This window comes from Tursiops truncatus, chromosome 17 (genome assembly GCF_011762595.2).
Source record: "Tursiops truncatus isolate mTurTru1 chromosome 17, mTurTru1.mat.Y, whole genome shotgun sequence".
NCBI classification, from domain to species: domain Eukaryota; kingdom Metazoa; phylum Chordata; class Mammalia; order Artiodactyla; family Delphinidae; genus Tursiops; species Tursiops truncatus.
Genome location: NC_047050.1, coordinates 13,176,189 through 13,201,022, shown reverse-complemented (window position 1 = coordinate 13,201,022; position 24,834 = coordinate 13,176,189). Strand labels below are relative to the sequence as shown.

The following is a 24,834-nucleotide window of genomic DNA, read 5'->3' as shown; positions in this document are numbered from 1 at the left end:
TCGCCGAAATCACATATATACTGACCTCTCCCCTTACCTCTTTGGAAGTTCTCAGAACTCTCTGAGGCTCTGTCTCCTGGGTTATAATCCTCAGTTTGGCTCAAATAAAATTTTCCATTTCTTTCTTAGATTGACTGTTGATTAATTTTTTGTCAATAGCATCCATGCTGAAGGGGAAAATCAGAAAATCCCTCAACTGCAGAGAAAGCCTGTTCTGGCCCATGACTGGTCACTCTTCCCATTCCTGATCATTTTGACCAATTCAATAATGTCTTTCTTTCTAGTGATGCTTTTTAAACTACTCCACAGATGCCCTCCAATTCTCAAATCATTCTGTTTTCCTCTTTGTCATCTCAGAGCTCTGTCACTTTCCAGGGAAGCAAGCCAACAACTGACTCCATACTGATCAACTTTTTAGGGGCATTGGAAAAACATTACTTATCTCCATCTTGATTGATAACGTATGCTAATGCCATTTATTCATTTCCCTGTATTTCTCAACCTTACCTGCACATTAGAATCAGGTAGGGAGCTTTTTCAAAATACTAATTACTGACTCTCCACTCTCTCTCCCCCCTACTCCAAGATTCTAATTACATTGGTTGGGAGGAAGGCCGTCGTCCTATTCTCCAGTGGTTTAGTCTTTCCAATATTTGACAGGCGTAATGGGTTGGACTCTCCCAGTCCCACCTGTCCCCAGTAGAGCCATTCCTGCAATCCATTGCTAAAAGCCAATCCGCCAGATGACTCTGATCAAGGCTCAATTCTGTGACTCCCTTGCTCAAAAGCCTCCCCTAGCTCTTCACTGTCTACTAAATTAGTTCTAATCTACTTCTTCTTGCACACAAGGCCATCCACCGTCTGACCCCAGGCCACCTCAATCACTCACTACTCCCCTACATCAGTCCTTCAGTGGGACCATTTTAATCACTGTTCTACAAAAGCAAAGTCATGGAATGAGGAGGCCTTTCCAACGATTCCCATTAGAAGTGTCATCTACCCCCAAAGCACAGGCCTGTATGCTCTGTTACTGGAGTGATCGATGAAAGAGAATCTGTTTGCATTAGGTAAATTAGTATAAGAACGTAACCGCTAAGTAACTGCAGATAGGGCCAGCTGTGTGAGCAGGTGGTGGAGGAAGAGGGCCCTGCACCCCTGCTCTGTCCTAACTCCCAAGGCTCTAGCTGGCTGTGAGCCTCACACACGGCACAAACCGCTCACCATCTCGGAAGAGAAGACTAATTTCCTCTTGATTTCTTTCATATCCCGTACTCTAAAGACAAAAGACGATTACTTCTTGATCAAGAAAACAGGAGTTTGTAGCTACTAGTGTGAGCACGGTTAACTCCAGGTATTTTTGGTGTATGTTCCCGAACTGTCAGCCCAACCGAACCTCCGGAGGGGACTGGTGGGGCTGAGAACTGCAAAGCAAACGCCAGCCTTCATTGCTAAATGAGTTCCATCAGAGACACAAAAGCCTGAAAACAGATTAGGGGTATTGTTATTTTTACTGGGATAGATAATCCCACGTCACTGAAAGGCTGATGATCATGGCAGTATTTCTTCCTATGAATAGGAATTGCTTTTGTTTGAGGTTTGGGGTTTTTTCATTCATTTTTGGTTTTGATGCGGGGTGGCTGTTTGAAGACCAAACTCTGTCTGAGTCTTACACTGTTTTACATGAAATTTGGAGACTGGGATTTCAAGAAACAGATCTTAACCTCACTCTCAACAACTGCTACTCAAACATAACACCATCAAGTCGATCAACAAAGCCACTTCGCTCTGCATCTCCCAAAATGGAGGTGACTCATTTCTCTCATTATTTTTCCAAGCTTCCCGAATCTCTAAACAAATAACACAACAGTATAAACAATCAAGGAGAAGAAGAATTTAAGGTGATGGGAATTAGAAAAAATTGAACTACAGAAACTTGAATTACAGGGCATTAAGACGGAGTCAGGCTCAGATGATGGGCAAAAGGTCCTCCAACTCTGTTCGTTTCATCTGGAGTCACCCATTCCACCTGTGTCCACCTGGGACCATAAGCGAACTGAAAGACAACCCTTCTAACGTTTACACAACGGCAGCAAACTGAACTTGCTGACCGAAATAAACAGCAACTTTCAAACAAGTCATCAGGAAAGTTTTCAAGCTATTCCTAAGGGCACAGTCTCTAGATTAGACGAGACTTGATTTATTAAGAAAGGTCCTGGTGGCTGGTAAGTATTCTTCTAAATTACACAAAAATCGTAAAACATTAATAAAACTTCCTCGGTGGAAAATGAACCAAGGGAGCAACTATAAACCAACTGGCTCAAATGATTATTCTCATCACCTAAGGAAATAGGTTTAATAAAAGTAGTTATAATCTGCTTCTCCTCGGGTTACAAATATTGGTCCTCATCTTGATTATTATAGGATCACCTGTCCCTCGGAAGTCATCATAAGCCTAAAGTCCGTACTGGAAGCTACCCTGTGATTCAGTGCCAGAGGACCCTGCAAGGCAAGGGGTAGGGGATGACCAGACAGCGTGGGAAGGGGTCAAGCAACAGGAACTACATTTCTCAAGTGTAAGAGGTGGCTGAGATCCCCCGAGGCTGCTTCCTTGGCTCTGTGTCACAGAGTGCAGAGACCTCAGCTGTGTTAACCCTTGACCCCAGTTCCTTTCATGACCCTCTGGCTTGTCCAGATGTTATCTTAGACCAAATTCTACATCCAGCCTGGCTTCCCAGTGACCACCCCCACGGCAGGCATTTGTTCGCTGTGCTCTTGAGCAATGAGCTCCATCAGCGCTCAGGGCCTCCTCCTGGGACTCTGGGACTCAGGGCCCGGACAAGGACTGAGACACCGAGCAGAGGGAGGGGCAGAAAAATCCCAAAGCCCCCAAGGCAGAGCTACTGACGGGACTGAACATTGTTACAGCGTGGTGTTCTATATCTGATTCCCTCCCAGGCACTGTATCTTGCATTACATCATTAGACAAGTCTACTTGCCTTTAAGCCCGCTGCGTACACTCTGTACTAACTCTTGTGGTTGGTCTGCTACAATGGCTGTTACCGTTAAGGCGGACTGAGTCCCAGTTTTGTCAGCATCACCCCACACTCACAAAACCAGTGCCACTGATAAAGGAGAGATAAGAACCCCAAGTTTTTCCTTACTTTGAAAGGAAGAACTCGGGGTTTTCCTTACTAGGCAGACAATTCACAAATGTCACAAAGAAGTGAATGGAAAAGGTTTACACTTTCTGTGGTCATTGTGTTTGCACTTCCTCTTAACTTTTATGATGTATTAGCCATAGAATGGTCTCCAAAGAGAAACGGAAGAGGAAGGCACACAACCTTATCAAAAAAATCCAGCCAGCTCAATCCCTTCCCTCCAGTTACACTTCTGTAAAGTCGAGGATAATTATTCACCAGTTTCTATTCTGAAGTTGGTCATGACGATAGTAATAAATCTATTTCCCTTCCTTCAAGCTACAGATTTCAGGGAACTAAAGAATGAAGCCCCACAAAAGGCTGATTCAAAACTATCATTTCTAGAACGAACCCTGAAGAAAAATTCAGGATCAGAATCTGAGCTCCCAACTCTCTTGACAGCAAGGCAAGAAACAAGGTCCCAGGATACTGACGAGAAAGGGAATATTTTCCACAGTCCTCAAGTGACCTCCCGCTCTCCCAGCCTCTGGCAGTGGTTCCCAATCACACTTCATAGGCCAGTGAGGATCTGCATCCAGCTGTCCACACTGCTCAAGGGAGTCCTTCTGTAAGGCCACCAGGGAGACAACACCATGGGAACAAGGAGGGTTAAGGGTTGCCAGGTACATTCCTTACCTTCCTAGGCCCTCTCAGGAAAAGACCTTTTATCAGAAAAATGTATGGAAAGGACTTCCTACCTTAGCTTTTAATACATCTGAGGTCATCTAAGGTAAGGGTTAGAAAACTGACTTCAGATCATGCTGTGCCTTAAAGATCTCCAGCCCCTCAGCCCCCGTCCATGCCTCCAGCCACTCGGGGCTAAAGGATACTTCCTTTCCGGCAGAAGCTTCTCTGCCAGTGGAGCACGGCACAAAGCACCAGCTTCCCACCAAGGCTGTATTCTAACATCGGCTGCAGTTCCCACCAGACGCCAAGCTGCCGGGACCTGAAAACCTATTGGCAAACACTCTGTCAGCTCCTCAGCGATATGCATACGTCACAGAGTGAGGGAGAAGATTTTGAGTTTGCACCTCCAAAAAACAAATGTTTATTATATTAAAGTTAGAGTACTAAACGGTGACAGCAAAAAATTACCCAGTTAAACCCTTAAGTCTTCGAGTCACCATGCTTTTGCTAATCTGTTCTGTTAACTCTATTAGCAATGTATAACTGGGTGGAATTTCACCACTAAATTACAATTATATGGAGGAGTGAAAACAAGTGACCTGATTAACACTTTGCTCTTGAATATTGCCTATTAAGGTTAACAGTAAAAAATAAAAGTTATTTTGAAATATTTTTAAAGAAGGACACTACATAATGATCAAGGGATCAATCCAAGAAGAAGATGTAACAATTGTAAATATTAAGGCACCCAACATAGGAGCACCTCAATACATAAGGCAAATGCTAACAGCCATAAAAGGGGAAATCGACAGTAACACAATCATAGTAGGGGACTTTAACACCCCACTTTCACCCATGGACACATCATCCAAAATGAAAATAAATAAGGAAACACAAGCTTTAAATGACACATTAAACAAGATGGACTTAATTGATATTTATAGGACATTCCATCCAAAAAGAAGAGAACACTTTCTCCTCAAGTGCTCATGGAACATTTTCCAGGATAGATCATATCTTGGGTCACAAATCAACCCTTGGTAAATTTAAGAAAATTGAAATCATATCAAGTATCTTTTCTGACCAAAACACTATGAGACTAGATAGCAATTACAGGAAAAAACCTGTAAAAAATACAAACACATGGAGGCTACACAATACACTACTAAATAAACAAGAGATCACTGAAGAAATCAAAGAGGAAATCAAAAAATACCTAGAAACAAATGACAACGAAAACATGACGACCCAAAACCTATGGGATGCAGCAAAAGTAGTTCTAAGAGGGAAGTATAGAGCAATACAATCCTACCTCAAGAAACAAGAAACATTTCAAATAAACCACCTAACCATACACCTAAAGCAATTAGAGAAAGAAAAACAAAAAAACTCCAAAGGTAGCAGAAGGAAAGAATTCATAAAGATCAGATCAGAAATAAATGAAAAAGAAATGAAGGAAATGATAGCAAAGATCAATAAAACTAAAAGCTGGTTCTTTGAGAAGATAAAGTTGATAAACCATTAGCCAGACTCATCAAGAAAAAAAGGGAGAAGACTCAAATCAATAGAATTGGAAATGAAAAAGGAGAAGTAACAACTGACACTGCAGAAATACAGAGGATAATGAGAGATTACTACAAGCAACTCTATGCCAATAAAATGGACAACCTGAAAGAAATGGACAAATTCTTAGAAAAGCACAACCTTCCAAGACTGAACCCGGAAGAAATAGAAAATATGAACAGACCAATCACAAGCACTCATATTGAGACTGTGATTAAAAATCTTCCAACAAACAAAAGCCCAGGACCAGATGGCTTCACAGGTGAATTCTATCAAACATTTAGAGAAGAGCTAACACCTATCCTTCTCAAACTCTTCCAAAATATAGCAGAGGGAGGAACACTCCCAAACTCATTCTATGAGGCCACCATCACCCTGACACCAAAACCAGACAAAGATGTCACAAAGAAAGAAAGCTACAGGCCAATATCACTGATGAACATAGATGCAAAAATCCTCAACAAAATACTAGCAAACAGAATCCAACAGCACATTAAAAGGATCATACACCATGACCAAGTGGGGTATATCCCAGGAATGCAAGGATTCTTCAATATACGCAAATCAATCAATGTGATAAACCATATAACAAATTGAAGAAGAAAAACCATATGATCATCTCAATAGACGCAGAAAAAGCTTTCGACAAAATTGAACACCCATTTATGATAAAAACCCTGCAGAAAGTAGGCATAGAGGGAACTTACCTCCACATAATAAAGGCCATACATGAAAAACCCACAGCCAACATCATGCTCAATGGTGAAAAATAAACCATTTCCACTAAGATCAGGAACAAGACAAGGTTGCCCACTCTCACGACTACTATTCAACATAGTTTTGGAAGTTTTAGCCACAGCAATCAGAGAAGAAAAATATTCCTATACACTAATGATGAAAAATCTGAAAGAGAAATCAAAGAAACACTCCCATTTACCACTGCAACAAAAAGAATAAAATACCTAGGAATAAACCTACCTGAGGAGACAAAAGACCTGTATGCAGAAAACTATAAGACAGTGATGAAAGAAATTAAAGATGATACAAACAGATGGAGAGATATACCATGTTCTTGGATTGGAGTAAACAACACTGTGAAAATGACTATACTACCCAAAGCAACCTACAGATTCAATGCAATCCCTATCAAACTACCAATGGCATTTTTCACAGAACTAGAACAAAAAATTTCACAATTTGCATGGAAACACAAAAGACCCAAAATAACCAAAGCAATCTTGAGAAAGAAAAATGGAGCTGGAGGAATCAGGCTCCCAGACTTCAGACTCTACTACAAAGCTACAGGAATCAAGACAGTATGGTACTGGCACAAAAACAGAAATATAGATCAATGGAACAGGATAGAAAGCCCAGAGATAAACCCATGCACATCTCGTCACCTTATTTTTGATAGAAGAGGCAAGGATATACAATGGAGAAAAGACAGCCTCTTCAATAAGTGCTGTTGGGAAAACTGGACAGTTACATGTAAATGAATGAAATCAGAACACTCCCTTACACCATACACAGAAATAAACTCAAAATGGATTAAAGACCTAAATGTACAGCCAGACACTATAAAACTCCTAGTGGAAAACATAGGCAGAACCCTCTAAAATATAAATCACAGCAAGATCCTTTCTGACCCACCTCTTAGAGAAATGGAAATAAAAACAAAAATAAACAAATGGGACCTAATGAAACTTAGAACCTTCTGCATAGCAACAGAAACCATAAACAAGACGAAAAGATAACCCTCAGAATGGGAGAAAATATTTGCAAATGAAGCAACTAACAAAAGATTAACCTCCAAAATTTAAAAGCAGCTCATGCAACTCAATATCAAAAAAACAAACAACCCAATCCAAAAATGGGCAGAAGACCTAAACAGACATTTCTCCAAAGAAGATATAGATTGCCAACAAACACATGGAAGAATGCTCAACATCACTAATCACTACAGAAATGCAAATCAAAACTACCGTGAGGTGGGCTTCCCTGGTGGCGCAGTGGTTGGGAGTCCGTCTGCCGATGCAGGGGACACGGGTTCGTGCTCCCGTCTGGGAGGATCCCACATGCTGTGGAGCGGCTAGGCCGCTGAGCCTGCGCTTCCGGAGCCTGTGCTCCGCACCGGGAGAGGCCGCAGCAGTACCAGAAAAAAAAAAAAAAAAAAAAAAACTACAGTGAGGTATCACCTCACAACAGTCAGAATGGCCATCATCAAAAAATCTATAAACAATAAATGCTGGAGAGGGTGTGGAGAAAAGGGAACCCTCTTGCACCGTTGGTGGGAATGTAAATTGATACAGCCACTATGGAGAACAGTACGGAGATTCCTTAAAAAACTAAAAATAGAACTACCATACAACCCAGCAATCCCACTACTGGGTATATACCCTGACAAAACCATAACTGAAAAAGAGTCATGTACCTCAATGTTCATTGCAACTCTATTTAGAATAGCCAGGACATGGAAGCAACCTAAGTGTCCATCGACAGATGAATGGATAAAGAAGATGTGGCACATATATACGATGGAATATTACTCAACCATAAAAAGAAACAAAACTGAGGGACTGTAGAGGGGTGGATGGACCTAGAGTCTGTCATACAGAGTGAAGTAAGTCAGAAAGAGAAAAACAAATACTGTATGCTAACACATATATAAGGAATCTAAAAAAAAAAAAGATGGTTCTGAAGAACCTAGGGGCAGGACAGGAATAAATACACAGACGTAGTGAATGGACTTGGGGACAAGCTGGGACGAAGTTAGAAAGTGGCATGGAGTTATAGATACTACCAAATGTAAAATAGCTAGCTAATGGGAAGCAGCCGCATAGCACAGGGAGATCAGCTCAGTGCTTTGTGACCACCTAGGGGGTGGGATAGGGAGGGTGGGAGGGAGACGCAAGAGGGAAGAGATATGGGGATATATGTATATGTATAGCTGATTCACTTTGTTATAAAGCAGAAACTAACACACCATTGTAAAGCAATTATACTCCAATAAAGATGTTAATAAATAAATAAACATTTTTAGACTTACAGAAAGAAATATTTAAGTAGTGGATTCCTGCATTTTCATCCTATATAAAATATCAAAAGACACACAGATTTTTATTCCCCATCTGCTTCATTCACTCTCCTTGCCATTTAGAGTAACTAATATATTACACATTTTACTCATTTCTCCTGTATCTCCTGGATTGATTGGGAGTCCCATGAAATCAGGAATTTTTAATTCTTGTCATTGATATATCCCCTGAACCAAGAACAGTGATTGCCACACAGTAGGTGCTCAATAAATAGTCCCTGGAACATTAAGAATCAAAATATCTAGACTCTATGTTTTTTTTTTTTTTTTTTTTTTTTTTGGCAGTACGTGGGCCTCTCACTGTTGTGGCCTCTCCCGTTGCGGAGCACAGGCTCCGGACGCGCAGGCCCAGCAGCCATGGCCCACGGGCCCAGCCGCTCCGCGGCATGTGGGATCCTCCCGGACCGGGGCACAAACCCATGTCCCCTGCATCGGCAGGCGGACTCTCAACCACTGCGCCACCAGGGAAGCCCGACTCTATGTTTTTTAAAACAATTATTGGAGAGGATAAATCATAAGGCTTATCATATTAGAGCTATTATTTAAATTGACCTGACACATTAGCTATACTATGCTGAAAATAAGGCTTTTCGCAAATTAAACAAGTTGGTTTTGTAAACAAATTAAAAAAATCACTCTGATTCCATCCTCTGTTGTTCTTTTTGTTCTTTTTTTAGAATATTCTGAATGTCATTTATTGAAGTATGGTGCTATACAACATTATGTAAGTTACAGGTGTACAGTACAGTGATTCACAGTTTTTAAAAGTTATACTCCATTTACAGTTATTATAAAATACTGGCTATATTCCCCATGCTGTACAATATATCCTTGTAGCTTATATTATACCTAATAGTTTATACCTCTTACACCCCTACCCCTTTATTGTCCCTCCCCCCTTCCCTCTCCCCACTGGTAACCAATAATTTGTTCTCTATATCTGTGAGTCTGCTCCCTCTTTGTTATATTCACCAGTTTGTTGTGTTTTTAGATTCCACATGTAAGTGATATCATACAGTATTTGTCTTTCTCTGTCTGACTTATTTCACTTAGCATAATGCCCTCCAAGTCCATCCATGTTGCTGGAAATGGCAAAATTTAATTCTTTTTTATGGCCGAGTAATATTCCACTGAATATATATACCACCTCTTCTTTATCCATTCATCTGTTGATGGACACTTAGGTTGCTTCCATATCTTGGCAATTGTCGATAATGCTGCTATGAACATTGGGGTGCATGAATCTTTTCAAATTAGTGTTTGGGGGTTTTTTTTTGGATATATATACCCAGGAGTGGAATTTCTGGGTCATATAGTAGTTCCATTTTTAGTTTTTTGAGAAACCTCCATACTATTTCCTGTGGTACTTTTTAATAGACTTTTTTAGTTCTGTATTTATTAAAAAATTACTGCAAATTTCACTTAGACATTAAATACTATAATATCATAGAATTGAATTTAAAGTCTGGCAGGCTGGAAAATAATTTGTAGTGAGAATATATAACACAATAGAATAAAGCTATTTTTTTCTTTAAATCTTGTTAGCAGATTTTCCTTTTTAAAAAATTTATTCAAACATCCTGACTATCTGGATCTCTCCTAACATTTGCTTATGTTTTCCTAATGCCACGAAAGTTGAATCTGACCTAAATCCTCAACTATAGAAATGTGTATGTTTAAAATTAAGAATCCATTCAAGTATCAACCTAACTCTCAAATTTTCTGACAGTCCAACTGATCACGTTCCTTATAACTAGGTCACCCTTAAGTACAAACTAAAAAAAAGGGAAGTAAATCCCCAAGAATATTTGCTACTCTCAAAAAATTTCACCATACAGAGAAGGTACAATTTATATGTGAGGATTATTAGCTCACTGAAAAATGTACAGGAGAAATGTCAACTTCTCATATTTCAGTAGAAAACTATACTCATCCATCCATAGCATGATTCCCTTTTGGACTCTAAGATTATACCATTATACGGTTGTACTAATTGTCCTTGGTAGAAACTAAGGAAAATGCCCCTATCTAAATAACAGGGCCTATCTATCTAACTTCATTCTGTGACTACCTGAAGGCCAGTTACCCTCCCTCATCCAACCCATCAAAAGAAGTAGGCTTGGCAAACAAAACACTCCAGGAATAATGATCATTTAACTCTGGGGATTCACTTCATTTGTATTTAAATTGCATTAATGCTTTCTACCAATGTGATCTATACAATATCCACTGAATGCCAAGCAGTACATACATTTTGGAGACTAGAAGGGGTGTGTGTGTGTGTGTGTAAAATTGACACTTGTCTCAAATATTTTATGATTTAATCATATATGGAATAAAACATGAGCTATATTTAACGCTATTTATATTTAACTGCTTCAAACCTGCTGTGAAGTACTAAGTAAATAAGCACATAGAGATCCCAACTGACCCAAAAGGAATTCAATTAAACTGAAACTAGTCTCAGTAATAACGTACGTTACCAATGCGAGAGCGAGAGCTGTCTATTTTTTGAAGGTCATTGCATTTCCTCACTTCTGTGAGGGAAACTCCTGACTTCTGGGTAATCTCTGGCTCCTGAGTGCTTGCCTGGCTCTGACCCCTGTCTTGGGTTGACAGTGAGCTTCTGCTGCTCGCTTGCTCTTGAAGCTTTGCCTGAAACGAACTACTGTTCCTTCCTGTCTTTTAGCCTCTGTGTACCTCCGGAGTCAACAAGTTCTGTGTCCCGGTCCCAACACCTGCCTTGGTTTTCCTAGTCCTGATTAATCACACTGCTCCCACCATCTAGAAATGCCCAGGCCAGCGAATCACCAGCAACACAATGGATCTGCTCAGAATCCCCACTCTCCCACTTAGGAGCTCATCAGGGTGTCCTCAGGTGTGAGTTACAAGGATATAAGCCTTGAAGGGAGTTGTGAGTTACACAGGAATATGCAGTGCCTGACACGAAACAAACACAGAATAATGATTTCCAGATTATCCTGGGACTTTTTTTTGTCAGGGGGAGACTTCCAAAAAATGTTTAAAGCACACAAAATCTCCAAATCTCTCAAATTCTTCCTGTAGTCAGCCAATGGGAGAGGGGGGGAACCCTTACAAACATATGTAAAGAGATACATATATAAAATATGAAACGGACTTCTATATGGGCAAGAATATATCATTTTAGGGTGAAATAATCCAAATGGTATTTTAGCACAATACGTTCTTACAGTAAAGGAATCCAAGAATTAACATAAGTGATTTTCTGAGGAATGAGCCTAAAGTATGACTCCGAAAAGGTGGCAGAGGCTACTCTTTGTCTCTCAGTATGAATTCTCCACTTCTTAATTTTAGTATAAAACTCCCCACATCTCAGCTGTACACATGGCTGCCCAACTAGACACTACATTTCCCGGCCTCCCTTGCAGCTGATTCAGCCGTGTCATGTTCTGGCCAAGGGGATGACAGTGCAAGTGATGTGTGGAATGTGTCTCCCACCATCAGTCCCTCTGGGGCTGGAACATGAAAGTGGTTCTGGCAAGCCAACTTCAACCATATGGATACTGGCTCTCTGTCCTACAAACTCTGATTTAGTCGGTCCTAGGGGACGGTGGAGCAATAAGATAGAAGGACCAGAGAGGTCTCTGAATGACTTGATGGAGCTGAGCTGCTCCCTCCCCTGGACACTGTTGGGCAACAGTATTGAAAAATTAAATAACCAGAGCGCCAAGAGAGGATGCAAGAGAGGCATGTTGATTACATACCACTTCCATATTCACACATCATCCTTCTGTGTTGTTTAAACTACTGTTGTTTGGCCTCAGAGAAAGCAGCTGAACAAACATCCTTATAAATATATATAATAAACACAAAAATTCTGGCCTTCCGGAAAAAGAATTATAAGTACAGGCTTAAAAAAAAAACTGTTCTTTTTCTAAAGAAAAAAACGAAAATATACCAGTAGAAACGAAGAGAGCAGAGTTTTAGCATAATCCTGGGAAATCATTGCTGAGCTAGAGAAGATTCATTAAAGAAAAACTACAAATAAATTTTAAATATTAAGATTACTCTGTTTGACAAGACAAAGGCAAAAAAATATATTAAAGTTTGCCAATTTGTTAAATTTGCATAAATCAATAAGAATTTGGAAGCAAAATGTGAAGTTTCAAAAAAATGACTAGGACAGAGTTAGATACAATAAATACTGATTTATCTTATGGGCCTATTTTTGATACGCTACAAGTTAGATTTCTTTAATAAAGAAACGACTCCATTTTTGTTCCTCTGTCACCCTCAACATGTGACTTCTATTTCATGGTCCAAAATGGCTGCCCCATCCCTACCATCAACACCTCATACCAGCCAGGGAGAAGGGGGAGAGTGCATAGTCTTTTGTTATAAAAGAATACCTTAGAAGTTACCCATGCTGCTTCTGCTCACAATCCGCTGTCCAGAACCAGAACCAGGACACATGCCCACACTTAACTGCAAGGGAGGCTGGGAAATGTAGCCTTAAGATGGACAATCATGCTAAAACTTTTATTACTACAGAAGAAAAAAATAACGGATATTGGAGATAATTAGAAGTCTCTGACAGAGATCTCATTATTAAGAGGCACAAGAAAAATTGAGATAAAGGTGTATCTAGAATATTCCAGAAAATGTGTGAAATGTAAAATATATAAATAAAAAATATTTCTATATATATTAAAGTTATACAAAGTAGTCAAACATGACATAGATATACAGTATATAAAATGGAAGTCCCCTTTACTCATAATTTCACCTCTGGGAAAATAATGAGTTATTAAAACAATCTTGGAATGTGTGGGTGTGGGACTAACGTTTAGGTGAAAATAATGTCTTTCCATAGCTCTTCCCCTAGTGTTACTGACAGAAATAAAACTTTGGAATGTGAGATGTCATTTTTGGAATCCTAAGATTTCTTTCTTTGGGGCAATAGTCTCAAATAAGAAAAAAACGAGAAACCAAAGGAGCAAGAAACTAAGGCCAAGTGGAGGCATTACAAGGCACTGAAGGAAAACATCAATGTTTCTTGCATAACCACTGAAAATGTGTCACCATCTATAAAGCCTCTCCTCCTGGCAAGAAGACAAGTTAAATAGATAATTAAACTCACAAAAGTGGCAAAGCAAAGTCAAACATAGATATCAACCCTCATCTGAACTTCTCAGAGAAATGAAGCTTTAAACTGAATAAAAATGCTTACCCATTCATATTCTATATTGCTAGATTTTTGCTATAAACTCAGAAAATAGTTTCATACCAGTATTCTAAATTTAACCAGCTGGAGTCATTTCTTAAGTATTATACCATTTAACCTTTTCAAATGAAGGGCTTACCTTTTCATGGAAAATATGCATTTAGCATTAACGACAGAACATAATGTCCTTGGGCTTAGATATTCTCCAATGAGATAGGTCCTTTTTTGTACACTATACTTAGCTATACGGCAAGGCTAGAATTAAAAAACTAATTATTCACAGATTCAAAGTCTGAAATCATCTATACTAATCAGAAGTGTTTAAATATCAGAACCTCAACGTATCAATTTTCTTAAAATCACAATCACTGAACTCATGGATCAAATGCAATAGTTCATGAGAATGGGGAAAAAATTAGGGAAAAAATGTCTTTATTAGATGTGTCAGGATTTGAATGATTTCACTCAAAACCATAAGAAAAGTGACCCAACCACACTTTCAAGCAAAGAAACATTTACTAAGTTGAGAATAATAAAAATGCATCTGTTATGAAAAGTAAATATTATAAATAAGATTTTTAAAGAATTAATAAAAACAAGAACAACAATTTTTAGGTCAAATAGGTTATACCCCAAACTCAAGCATAACAATCTTATTTGGTATTAAAATATAATGCCAGGTATGGAGTAAAAGAACACGCAAAAGACAAGTACTAAGAAAAAATGTAATCAGACTAAAATGTTGTCAGATAAACCAGTGTTTCTTGTTTAAAAGTGTGCACAATGATTGCTATTTGCATTAAATGTAATGCATAAATTTTATACAATGTGTGTCATGATTTTAAAAAATGATTATGTCATTATTTCCAAGATTTGAACCTAGTCATAACAGAGGTAATAATAAATCAGGGGAACTTACTTCCCTCTTCTGACTTCTAAATTTATATGTTGCATTTTAAAAAGTCACATTTCACACTTCACAGTTCACCTACAGAAGCTGATTTAATTTTAGGCCAGCCCTGTGAGATAGTATCGAATGTGTTTTCCAAATATGCAAGGAGGCACAAAGAGGCTAAGTGAGGTGCCCAAAGCTACACTGTTCGTAAATTTCAGAGCCAAGACTTCAACTCTGGGTCATCAGGCCCCCTAACCTAAACCCATGCTCTATACCGTGCTCTTCACCCCACTGTCCCAAGGCAGGAGAGAGAACCGCTGGTGAGCTGTCACAGGGGGATGCAAAGGCCACCCCAGTAGTCTCCGAAAGCGCTAGACTAAAGGAGAAGCGGAATTTTAAAAATATACGAGAGACAGCTTGCTTGCTCTTAGGCTCTGTCATGACATTTTTCCGTGGGTATGTTCCATGGCATACCACGGGACATACCAAGTGCCTTCCTTACCTCCCAGTGCCACGGGGACTCTTGATTTACCAGAAGATTCATCTGACTTCCACAATGCTCTGCTACAGCTGCTTTAGTTCCCTGTATTTATCTATCGTCTCCTTCTCCTTGGCTATACTCATCTCCCTCAAACATCCCTAGACAAAAATTATCCCTTTATGTTAATAACCTATTTCTCCCCTTGCATTTATCACCAACCTCCTTGAATAGCTTTTCCATTCGTCTTCATCTCCTCAGCTTCCACTCATGTCATGTCTTCCAGCTCATTCTTAGGCTTCTGCTCACACATGCTCCTGAAGCCAAAACCCTAATGATGTTCTAATTGCCAAATCCAGTGGCCTCTTCAGTCTTCACACTACCTACTTCTGTAAAACTCTGAGAGTTGAAAGAAACCTTTCCTCTGGCAACTAGATCCTTCCTTGGCTTTCAGGAGATCACTCTCTCCTGGTTCTTTGCGTCAACCTTTGACAGCGCAGTTCAAGTCACCAGGGCACTCTCCTCTTCCCCTAAACTTTAAGTATCAGCTCCCTACATCCTACTCTTGGTTAGCATGTTTTCTTCCCTGAATTGCTCCCCTGTGCCATCTCATCTACCTGATGGCTTCAATATATATGATTAGTCATCAATACTTTGTAGATCTCTAAATTCTTGCCTAAGTTCCAAATTATTATCTTCAAAAATCACAGCAGAATTTGCAGCTCAGCAAGTTGAAAACCAAATTCACTCTTCTCCTCCTCTCCACACTGTTCTGCCCCTTGCATTCCATTTCTGAATTAATGACACACCCCATCCTATCTTCAAACTAGAGGCCACCCTAATGTTCTCCATTCTACTTAAACCTCCACTTCTGAGTGAACGTAAATGCTAAAGGTTCTACCCAAGAAATGTCTCGTGGTTGTTGGGTGTTTGACGTTTTGTGGTTTGGTTTGATTTTGTTTGCGTTTTCTTTGGGTTTAGTTCTTTATCTTCATCATCGCTTCTACCTTAGATCAAACATTCCACAGTTCTTACCTGGACCAGTGAAATGGCAGAAACTCCTAATGGGTAACCAGACTTCAACTTTTGCTCCTCAACCCTGCTGACAGAATTCTCTTGCCAAGAAACATAACTAATCTCAATAAAGACTACTCATTTTAATGTCATCAAATTATAACACAGTATAATTATGCAGATGAAACCTTAAGACTAAAGACACATCCCTCTGTACAGAGAGTCAGTTCTAGCCACATGATTAACACTCCAAACATCAGAATTATGCCAAGAGCCCCATTTAATTCACAGTATGTTTACTACAAGAGTCAAGGCATCTTAAGGGCTGCTTCCTGACACCACCCTCATGAATACACACTCAGGCTAACGACTAGAAAAACAGAACCCTGTCAAGTCAGCCCAGGAGTAGTGCCCAGTCAGGGGGATCAAACAGGAGCTGTCTTAAGGCTTAGGATAAAAACAGGGCAGGGTCTGCAGACCCTGAGAGCAAGATCACTTTGCTAGGAGCAGAAATCTGTGTTACACAACTAGACGATGTTTGTGTTTTGTGTCGTTTCCGGGATTACTGGTCTGTGCTCCCCTTTAGTAAACAGTAACAACTTTTTGAAGGTTATAACCTGTCCCAGATTAAGATGAGCATGTGGATGACCAAACAGGCAGTGTAGGCTGAGGGCCAGGGAGGTGGCGGAAATAGAGAACGAGCAGAAGGAATCCCAAGGCCAAATGCAAAGACACAGATTCAGGGAATCTTGGCCTGGCAACTTCTTCCCGTGAGAGACCCCCTTCCCAGTGCCAACCTTGGAGGTCTCAGACTTGTTTATTATTATTACTTATTTTTTGGCTGCATTGGGTCTTTGTTGCTGCACGTAGGCTCCTCTCTGGTTGCGGCGAGCGGGGGTGACTCTTCATTGCGGTGCACGGGCTTCTCATTGCAGTGGCTTCTCTTGTCGAGCGTGGGCTCTAGGCACGCGGGCTTCAGGAGTTGTGGCTTGCGGGCTCAGTAGTTCCAGCTCATGGCTCTAGAGTGCAGGCTCGGTAGTTGTGGTGCACGGGCTTAGTTGCTCCGCGGCATGTGGGATCTTCCCGGACCGGGGCTCGAACCCATGTCCCCTGCATCGGCAAGCAGATTCTCAACCACTGCGCCACCAAGGAAGCCCTCAGACTTGTTTATTATTAATAAGAGAGCAAGCGTCCCCTCACAACTGATTTCCCATTGGCTTTAGTTGAAGTCAGAATTCTTAAGAATGGAACTCTTCTCAAACTGGCCTGAACTTACCTTATCTCCTACCAAGAGCCGAAAAGCATACAGAAGTGTTTATCCCCATTAATGAAGAATGTTTCAGCATCTGGAGCATGTCAGGGCATGCCAGCACCCCCGGGCTGCTGTACCATGGTCACCCTCAACGAGGTTACTCTCTCAGGGGGGATCCTTCTCTTCCGAGTCCGGCACATTCCTCCTCGTCCCTCAGGAGCCAGCTCTATTATCACCTCTTCCCCAAACTTCCCTCGACCCCAGGCTGAGGGCGTCCCTTGATGCCTCCCTGACACTTTGCGTATTACTCTATCATTTCACCTCCCACACGGCATTGTGCTTATTTGGAGACTGAAGGTTCGCACTGCAATGTATGCCTTTGAGGGGGATACAGATCAACCCATAACGTAAGCCTAAGCATAATGTGTTGAATCTATGTATCTTTCCCTAGAAACGTCGGATCATGACTGAAAGCAGCTGTTTTTGGATTCACTCGAACCCCTTTGTTTGCTCCTGCTTTATTCGTCCCTTTGTTTTCTTGAGCACCTGCTATTTACAAAGCACCTGTGATGAGGCCAAGAAAAGCGTTCAGAGGAAGTAAATGCATCCCTATTCTCTCAGAGTTTACCATACAGAGGAGGGGTTTTTCTAACTGTTTAAACAATAACACAAATCAGAAGGTGGGGCTGTGCTGGAAGATGCCAGGGTGGACGGCCTGAAGCCACACAGCTCAGCTCCTCCGACCTTTTGTGAGGACCCCTGAAGCCGAACCCCAGAACCCAGAAGCTCTCAGGAGTACCCTCTGAAAGAGCTAAGGGATGCACACACATGAAGCCAAGTCAGATAAGAAATATGCAGTTGCTCAGTATACACCGTAAAGCACCGTACTAACTCTGGCTGTCGTCACATAGAATGCAACCTGCTGTCGCTGTCTTGAAGCCAAGATTACCATGGGAAGGGCCAAACTGACCAAACGGAAACACACAGAGAAGAATCAGAGACTCAGAGACACAGAAAAAGGGCAGAGGAGAATATAATAGAGACAAAAATCAGACACTCGGCATGGCCAACACCTGTGGCTCTGTATAGCAATTAGAGACAGGACTCAAGATTCTGGGGTATCTGAGGTCAAAGCTCAGACAGGTAACAAATTTCTCAATTTTTTGCTTACAAGACACATAGCTCAAAGTTTTTGTCTTAATGTGCCCATAACAGGGAATAACCATGCTTTCTGATTTGCCAGGAACAAGCCCAGTTTACATCTGTTTCCCTGTGTAATTATTAATAGCACACCCTTGCACCCTCAGAAGTGTCCCAGTTTAAATAAAAATTACACGATCACCCTGCCTCAACGCCACTTGCCACAGTGAAATGTGTCTACACAATTTTCCAGGCCTGGTGCAAAATTCAAACGTGAGACCTTTTATTCAAAAGGCAAGACCAAAAGTGCTATTAACGGTACTGAGGCGGAAAGCTGGGTTTTTTTCTTTTGTGTATCTGCTCTGCTCACACCCTGTTGTCCCACTGGACTTCACTTGCAAAGCCCAAGCCCAAGTTCAAAGATAAAATTAGCAAGAATTGCAAGACAGTGATGGCAGAGCATCAAACTAAGCTTGAGGTCCTTCAGAGTGGGTAGCCCTGTGCGACTGTGTAAGATGCATCCTTGAAATCGGCCCTGGTTGGCCTTTTCTCCAGAAAACCAGTTACCACCTACGACTGTCCAGACTCTGGACATCAAATACTGGAAATCAGGTCCATAAAATCATTTCTTTGAGAAAAAATGTTTTCGAGTACTCTAATGAAGAATTTCATTTCCCAAGCAAAACAAGAACATAAACTCAAACAAATTCCATCACTCTCTACCATTTTATCTACAACCTAAAAATAATGAATCCAGATAATGTCCATGGTCCCAAATGAAAATTTAGACTACAATGAACTGAAATAATAGTGTGTTACAATGTCTTTAATACCTCGATGCCAGATTTAAATGTTTCTCTTTTTTTTTAATAAATTTATTTTATTTATTCATTTTTGGCTGCATTGGGTCTTCGCTGCTGCGCGCGGGCTTTTCTCTAGCTGCAGTGAGCAGGGGCTACTCTTCGTTGTGGTGCGTGGCCTTCTCACTGCGGTGGCTTCTCTTGTTGCGGAGCACAGGCTCTATGCAGGTACTACGTGCTTAATTTAAAGCTTCTTATTACATAATACATATGTGCCTGAGTGAAACTTAAGTAACTTCCACTGTCTATACAGACCCAATGGAAAAAAAACAAAATCAGAAATTTATGGATCATTGAGGAACTGTCCTTAAAAATGGGTGGGAGGTTTAGAAGATGGTGAATTCACTGATTCCTCCATTCCTTCGTTCAGTAAGCATTTCTTGAGTACTTACAGTGTCACAAGCACTACACAAAAGTCCAGGGAAACACAGACGAGTAAAATGTGGCCCTGTCCTCAAGAAGCTTCCATTCTAGAAGAATGAGACAAATCCTGCCTACGCCTGCTTTGGTGCCATGGAAGCAGTGACTACAGGGAAGAGTGGGTACCGAGCAGTGAGCACTCCAGCCTGGGCAGGAGGGAGGATGGGATCATGAAAGTTCGACTGAAGGAGATGAAGAGCCTTGAAATGCCAGTAGGAATCCAGCAGATTGCTAAGCGCTACAGAGGAGCAGAAGAAGAGGCCTGAGGGACTTCCCTGGAGGTCCAGTGGTTAAGACTCCAAGCTTCCAATGCAGGGGACACGGATTTGATCCCTGGTTGGAGAATTAAGATCCTGCATACCGCACAAGAGGCCTGAGAAAGCCTGGCACGTGGGAAGAGTGCACCACTCTAAATGACAGCAGCTTCAAGGTCAGAGCCTTGTTCAATCTAGAAGTGTGTGCCTGGGTGGTGACTAGAGAGAAGGTGCGTATAGATCATACATATTGATGCATCTGGGGGAGGAAAAAGGCAACATTCATGGACTATCTGGGGGTCGGGGGATGAGGGGGGAGGTGCTCTCTCTTTAAAAGGCCAAAAGTTGGAAATGAGAAGAGAAGGCATCTTATTAAAAAAAAAAGTTTTCCCCTCAGGCCACATGATCATTTAATCAAGAGCAATAATACAAACTGTTTGCTTCTTTATGGGCCTGTAAGTAAAAATAGGTTCTCAGTAAAACCAAAAATATGTTTTTTCATCTCTGTAATAAAGATAAGAATTACCTTCACCCATACTGATGGCTTGAAGCACTGGCAGAAATCAAAAACAATGACTAATCTAACAAATATTTAAATTTGACTTAGGAATTCATTATCCAATTTTTGCAGCAAATTTACCACTGCACTTATTTAATACTACAGGTATTTTTTTTTAAAAATAACTTCTTTTGTTTGTCTGCATTTCTGACCATTCCCTTAGGATGGATTCCTAGGAAAGGAATTACCAGACAAAAGGGTTTGAATATTCTTAAAGCTCTTGGTGCATATCAGTTCAGGATAAAATTAAAACTACATTGACTCTATCCACTGAAGGTAACCACATAAAATAAGTGAGAATGAAATGTTGCTATAAATAATACCCAAAAAAGAAAATCTAATAATGTATTATAAGTAGATCTTAGACTCTGAACGTTTATAAGACTAAAAGGAAGTCAGGGTTAACCCTTGTTTCGGAAGACTTTCAGGCCAATTAGTGTTTGTGTGTGTGTGTGAACGTGTACACAAAAAATAGCAAATAAAGAAAAGGAAAAGTGGAAGAGTCCATAATTTCTGAATGAAATAAGAATGAAATCATAAAATGATCTTCTTGTAAAGAGTAAAATGCAATTTATTTTATACCTCCCATAATTTCTGACTTAACTCTATACAGAATTACATTATCAATTTTAATAATCAGGTGTTAAGATCAGAGGAAAAACTGATGTTTTAAATAAAGATCAACAAATTGGTTTTTAAGGTAGGTTAGGTTAGCTATCTATTTCTGTAAATTAGGACTTTTTTTGCTCAGTATTTTTTCATACACCTCCTGAAAGGAGTAACTAATGCAACTTGAAGAGTCACCCAGATTCTTCAAAAGCCAAAGGACTTGGTCACCAACAAAGTTTCATGAAAGCCAAATCTGAAGCTATGAAAAGTCACATTTCCTTAAAAACATGCTTTTTTGACATTGCTGCATGGAAGTGTACAACAATTCTATTTATCACCAATTACCAGTATATTCTCAAACACCCATACCTTTCCAAAGAATGTGGACCCTGGGGGCTCAAGTATATTGATTTTAATCTGAGATGTCAACCAGAAGCCAACCTGTGCATCTCACATCCCTCGAGACAGTGTTCTTTCCTTCTTGCCTGAGCCAAGGAGGGAATTTCATGAGTTTCAGCAGACAGCTCACCTCTTTTACAAAGCTGAGCAGGAAGTCTGGCCTTTGAGACATTCCCCTTCAGACCAAGGGGGTATGGAATAGGGTGGTGGAAAGAGGAAGTTAGAAGATTTGAGGGAGATTTTAGCAAAGGCTAAAGGTCCTCAGTCTCTGAATGATGCTCTCCCGCGCATCTGGGCAGAGAGGAACCAACCCTCAGATTCTGTCTTTGCAGCGGCGAACAGAAAAAATTCAACTTTTGAGTGACGTCTAAGAAGTTTCCTTCACTCAGTTTTGCCCCTCCTGGCCCTCACATGAATGAAATATTTTCAATGCAGACTTCCAGTGAGTCAAGCTGAAACTCTGAAACAAAGTTCCTGCGAGTTCTACGAAAGCTTTAAGTTGCTGGATGGGAGTTTTATTCTGCTGCTTTCCTGGGCTCAGTGTGAACACGGGACCCGGGAGCTGAACCCACGGGGGCGGGGGATTTAAACAGCAAATTTAAACCCCGGGGTTGGGGTGGGGGGAGCAGACAGTAGGGCGAGGATGCGGTGAGCACTACACGTGGCTTTCATATCCAACAGCTGCTGGACGTCATAACCCCGCTGCCCTCCGTACCCCTCACCAGAATCCTATGCTCCAAAGATTATTATAACTAAAGGGACTTCACTGCCATGTAATCTGAATTATGAACTCAAGCTCCAGAAGAATCAGGATATTTTTTTTTTACCTGTAGGTACCTGAATGTAGCAGACAGACTTTTAACCACCCTGCCAGAGTCTTCAAACAAAATCCCCGGGAAGGAAGACAAGGGAAAAAATAAAAATAAAAAAATTACACAACGCACTCGAGCAGACCAGGGAGGCGGGTAGAGAAGAGTGAGGAGAGACGGGGCAGCAGGGATTCCCTGAGACACAGCCTTCTCCCACGCGAGCTAACTTTTCGCCCCGGCCACTCGGCGCGTCTCCAGGCATTAAAAATGACTCCCGCCCCCGGGGACCCAGCGTCGGCGCGCGGATTCGGGTGCCCGCGATGCCCGGACGGGTCCCCGGTCCCCGCGCAGACAATGCCGCGCGAGCCGCCCGCGCCCCGTGTCGCCGAGAGCCCCTCACCGACACCAGGAACTCCAGCGTGCCCACGTAGTCGCGCTCGGTCTTCTGCAGCTCGCTGAGCACGCACACGCGCAGGCGGAGCTGCTTCTCCAGGTCCCGGGCGCTCTCGGCGCGGCCGTCCCCGCGGCTCTCGTCGCCCATGGTGGGCGCCGTGCAGCCCGCCGCTGCCCCACGCGCCCGCCGCTGCCCCGGCCCCGCGCGGCCGGCAGGGAAAGTTGCCGCCTCCGCCGGGTCTGAGGTGGGCCGGGCGACTTTACGCGCCGTGGAGAGGCCGGGGCAGGGGCGGAGGAGGGGGCGCTCGCCGGGAGTCGGGCGCGGGAGACTGGGGGCTGTGCCGAGGCCACTCCCTCCCGGGGGATGGGGCTCCCGCCCGGGACCTGCGCACCGCGCCCCGCGGCTCTGGCCTCGCACTGCCGGGGCTGGAGGGGAGGCGGCTCCGGCAGCCCCAGCGGTGACTTGGACGTTAATCAAATGCTTTGTATCCATGTGACTCCGACCCTTTACCCTTCGCCAAATCTCAGGAAAAAGGAAGCACAACCCTGGGGAAGTGTGTTGCGTGCCAGCTAACTAAACACACACACGCACACGCACACACATGGCACACGCACAGTCAGCGCTGGAGATGGAATTGGAGATTCCCAAACCTAGGAGGACAGACTCCAAGACACAGCTCGAGGGTTGCTCCTGTGACTCCCGCCTATTGTTTAGCTTTCATGTGTTCTGTACAAATCCCGAAAGCAAAGAAACAAATCTCCACGGTTACATAACTCATGGGAACAAAAACAACCATGGTATTGACCCTCCCGTCTTTGAAAAGAAGCACACTGATTTTTGGTTTTATTCAGGCACAAAACAGGTTTGCTTTTAACCCCCCCCACACACACACCCCACCCCCCCGCCAGCTGAGAATATTTCACAAGGCGGATACCCTCCTGCCTGCACTTGGAAAGTCAATTAGCATAATAAATGAAGACACTATGGGAAAGAGACAGCCTGGCCCATACAATAAACTCCAGATACAATAAGCATCATCCTTGCACAGTGCTGTTTTGGAGGGAGAGGTTTTGCATGTCTGTAACTTGTTTTCAACATCAAGATAGAATGTAAATTCAACCAGAGGCAAGAATATTTGCGCCAGTTTTGTTTCTGAGCTGCTAGGATTTAAGACAGTGTCACTAATTGAAAAGACAAAGCTGCTACTGAATGCTCATCAAAAGATATATAGATGCAGATATAGATACAAATACATAGATGTAGATATAGATGTAGAGTCTTAGGATTTGAAAATGGTAACACAGAGCGTGTCCTGATTTTAATGTTTCTGTTTATTGCCTTTTCTTACTTGGAAACAGAGCCAGGGCCTAATGAGCACTGAATATTCCCAATTAATTTAACAAGCAAGCAAAACAATCCATATATATCTTTGTCTTGATATTAACCATGTATATCTTTTAGAGTCATTTTTTCCTACTTAGAACAACTTTAAGTAGGAAAGTTCACCCTAGTGACATTTAAATAAATGGAAGAGTGAGGTTATGATGCAGAAAGTGGCATGTTCATTTGTGCCGACAGTTAGAAGCATTAACAAGACAAAAAAATTACGATGCTTTCCCCGTTATTCACGTCAAAATAATTATCAGGTTTCCAGATGATGTCTTTTCTGAGCATGGTTTGTGATGAATCGCTATACCTCTCTGTAATGAAATAAAGAGGGACCGTACTTTTCTTATATTAAGGGCACAGTTTTTGAAAGATGTGTGAGGAGCTGACGAACAAGATGCAATTTTCCTCTTTCTTTTGCTCATGGCTGTTTAGAGGTAGCATGAGCAGAGGACAAATCAGTAAATGTCTTCACACCCTGTGGCAGAAGAACAGGACGAGGCACATTAAAGAGCAGACCTCACAGCACCTAGTAAACAACAAACAAAAGAAACCAACAGAAGACTTAGGAAACACACACCCAGTAATGAAGGGGAAAATGAGACAGGACTGAACCTTTTCACCATGTACTACAGGCAGCAAGGAATGAATACATTTCCTCCCCCCTAGTCTGCAGCC

The 24,834-nt window shown here is 41.8% G+C and overlaps 1 protein-coding gene across 10 annotated transcripts in view; it reads right to left on the bottom strand.

Moving 5' to 3' along the window:
- The window catches only part of PREX2 (phosphatidylinositol-3,4,5-trisphosphate dependent Rac exchange factor 2), a 288,229-nt gene extending 265,013 nt beyond the window's left edge, over nucleotides 1-23,216 (bottom strand). For 3 of the 10 annotated variants that reach the window (XM_073794482.1, XM_073794479.1, XM_073794480.1), the window contains exon 1: nucleotides 22,777-23,209. In XM_073794482.1, the coding sequence (XP_073650583.1) occupies nucleotides 22,777-22,917 (141 nt within the window). In that variant the 5' untranslated portion in view covers nucleotides 22,918-23,209. Of the gene's footprint in view, nucleotides 1-22,776 lie in introns of all 10 variants that reach the window. The other 7 variants (XM_073794478.1, XM_073794484.1, XR_012327207.1 and 4 more) reach the window with 6 other exon arrangements.
- Between the last annotated feature and the right edge of the window lie 1,618 nt (nucleotides 23,217-24,834).